The sequence below is a fragment of the Sinocyclocheilus rhinocerous genome, unplaced genomic scaffold, assembly GCF_001515625.1.
Source record: "Sinocyclocheilus rhinocerous isolate Xijiao unplaced genomic scaffold, SAMN03320098_v1.1 C36907117, whole genome shotgun sequence".
Taxonomy (NCBI): Eukaryota; Metazoa; Chordata; class Actinopteri; order Cypriniformes; family Cyprinidae; genus Sinocyclocheilus; species Sinocyclocheilus rhinocerous.
The window spans coordinates 1-2,321 of record NW_015786762.1 but is presented as its reverse complement, the minus strand read 5'-3'; the positions used below and the strand labels follow the sequence as shown (position 1 = coordinate 2,321).

Sequence of the window (2,321 nt, the reverse complement as noted above, 5' to 3'; positions counted from 1 at the left end):
CCCCTACCGTCCTGTAGAGTGGTGATTGCCTCGCTCTCCTCGCTGTACTCGCTGTCCCCAATATCATTAGTGGCTTTCACTCTGAACTGGTAGGAAGTGAAAGGCTTGAGCCTGCGAATAGGAAAAAAGCTCAGTAGGACTGTGGCACCACCAGTTTTGTCCTCTATGACCCTCAAAGTTTAGAAAGTTCGGTACAGACTAAATTTAGGCTTACTTGTCTATGACGTATGAAGTGGCCTCATGGTTGACCGATGCTGAGTGGACGGTCCAATTGCTGTCGGGCAGCTCTCTGTACTGGACGGTGTAGTATCGGATGGGAGACAGACCATCGCTGCCTGGTTCCCATGACAACAGCACACTGCGGGCCTGGACCTCTTCCTGAGGCACAACGGGACGACTTGTGGGCTGAGGGCGTGCTGAGAGGAGATCAGACAAGCAGTTGCAATCAATGAAATGTAGTAAAAAGCACCTGAGCTTGTAAAGAGAGATGAAGCAGTACCTCTCTTCTCTGTAGTGACCACCAGTGCCTCTGCTGCTTCTCCCCATCCCTTTCGAGTCTGGGCCGTGAGGCGGAATACATAAACACTCTCTGGTTTCAGTCCAGTCGCTGTATACTGTCGTGCACTTGGGTTGAGAACATCAACGTTGGCAGAGGTAATACTAGAAGAGTTTTTCCGGAAAGCAATCTGATATGCTAGATAAGAGACACACATAAACATTTCAATCAGAGGATTCTGAATTTAATCACCATGTTTTACATGCACTGTTCTGATTGGGATTCGAACTAGTGTAAAACCGGCATGAGGGGTAGACACATTAACAAGGATGCTAAAGACTGCAGCCTCTAGTACCTAAAGACCCAAGCTACAGTACCTAGCCACATTTGCTTGTGTGCCTCTTGAGGCCAGGGAAGTTAGATCTACCTGCCCAGTGATGTCTACTAGCTGGACTTTGTAACACCTTCCTAAAACTCACTCCCATCCGGGTCACGGCACCAATATAACTTGTCCTACTTACCACATTCTGGATGGGATTTGAATTGGCACCAAAGGACCACGCTAACAAGGATGCTAAAGACCACAGGCCCTTCCGTCAATCCCTAGTGTGCCTCATGAGTGCCAAGGAAGTGAGGTTACCTGCACAACTATCTCTACAATCTAGCCTTGCACCTATCCGGGTCACGGCACCAATGAATCTGGTCCTACTCGCACCATTCCAAGCAAGATTTGAACCAGGGACAACTGGCATAGAAAGTGAGCATGCTAACAAAGACGTTAAAAAGTAAGTGTAATACAGTACAGTGGCTAGTATTAGTCTAGTTGATGTTCTGGATCACTACTAGATACTCTTGTTGCAGGGCAAGTCTTGTCACAAGTCTTTGATCATCCATTTAATGTAACACATTCATTGAAGGCTGGTTAATTGCACTAAATTGTAGATATTCTACATAACAGTCATGCTCCAATGAGATAGTCATACTTGATGGGTGGTCTGCACAGTGTGTCATGGATTTTATCATCATATGATAACATTTTTATAATTTTTATGATCATATAGTACAGTATGTCAAGTAATTAAAGAGACTATAAAAATATTTTACCAAGGATAATGCCATTTGGCTGGGCAGGGGGTTGCCAGATCAGTCTCACTGAGGAAGTCCTGACTTCAGGGAAAAGGATCCCGACTGGAGGACCAGGTACTGTTTAAAAAAATGTCAATGTAACTAGCACACCATAAGCAAGATTAATAACTTATGGTGGTTGTTAATTGTGGTTTAGACTCTCACCGTCATCAAGCGTGCGCTCAAAGATGGGCAGAGAACTAGGCATGCCATCTCCTATACGGGTGAAGGCTAGAACCTGGATCTCATAAAGCACATACTTCCCAAGACCAGTGAGCTGGATACTATAAGTGGTATTTCCCTCTACCGTCCAGAAACACAGGGCTGACTCTGCATCCTTCTCTTTGTATACCACCTGAGAGGAAAAATAGATGCATCTCTTCACTACTACAGTGGACTCAAGAACAGTAAATCTGGTAAGAGGCCTGTTGTCAATGTACCTTATAGCCCAGAATTAGTCCATTGCGGTCAGTCTCTGGTACTTCGCCCCAGCGGACCAGGACGCTGCTGGAGGTGGTAGCAAAAGCTGAGACATTTGCAGGGCCACTTGAGGGGACTAACGAATGGAGAAAACAAGTAATCAAGTAATTAACAACCATATGAGTGATCAGACTTTCAAACAGGAACAGCGTGCATTTTGTCATTTATTGTACACGTCATATGTTTACAAGATAAAGCATATGCCAATGCAGTCTGGTTA

General features: G+C 45.2%; 1 protein-coding gene across 1 annotated transcript; it reads right to left on the bottom strand.

Annotated features, from left to right (window-relative positions):
• Window positions 1-7: 7 nt before the first annotated feature.
• Window positions 8-2,177, bottom strand: LOC107736711 (protein sidekick-2-like; the record flags this gene model as incomplete). Its single annotated transcript, XM_016548075.1, has 6 exons — window positions 8-111; window positions 215-416; window positions 500-694; window positions 1,601-1,699; window positions 1,787-1,976; window positions 2,062-2,177. Coding segments are annotated over 6 exons (906 nt in total), but the record flags the coding sequence as incomplete, so codon positions are not given.
• Between the last annotated feature and the right edge of the window lie 144 nt (window positions 2,178-2,321).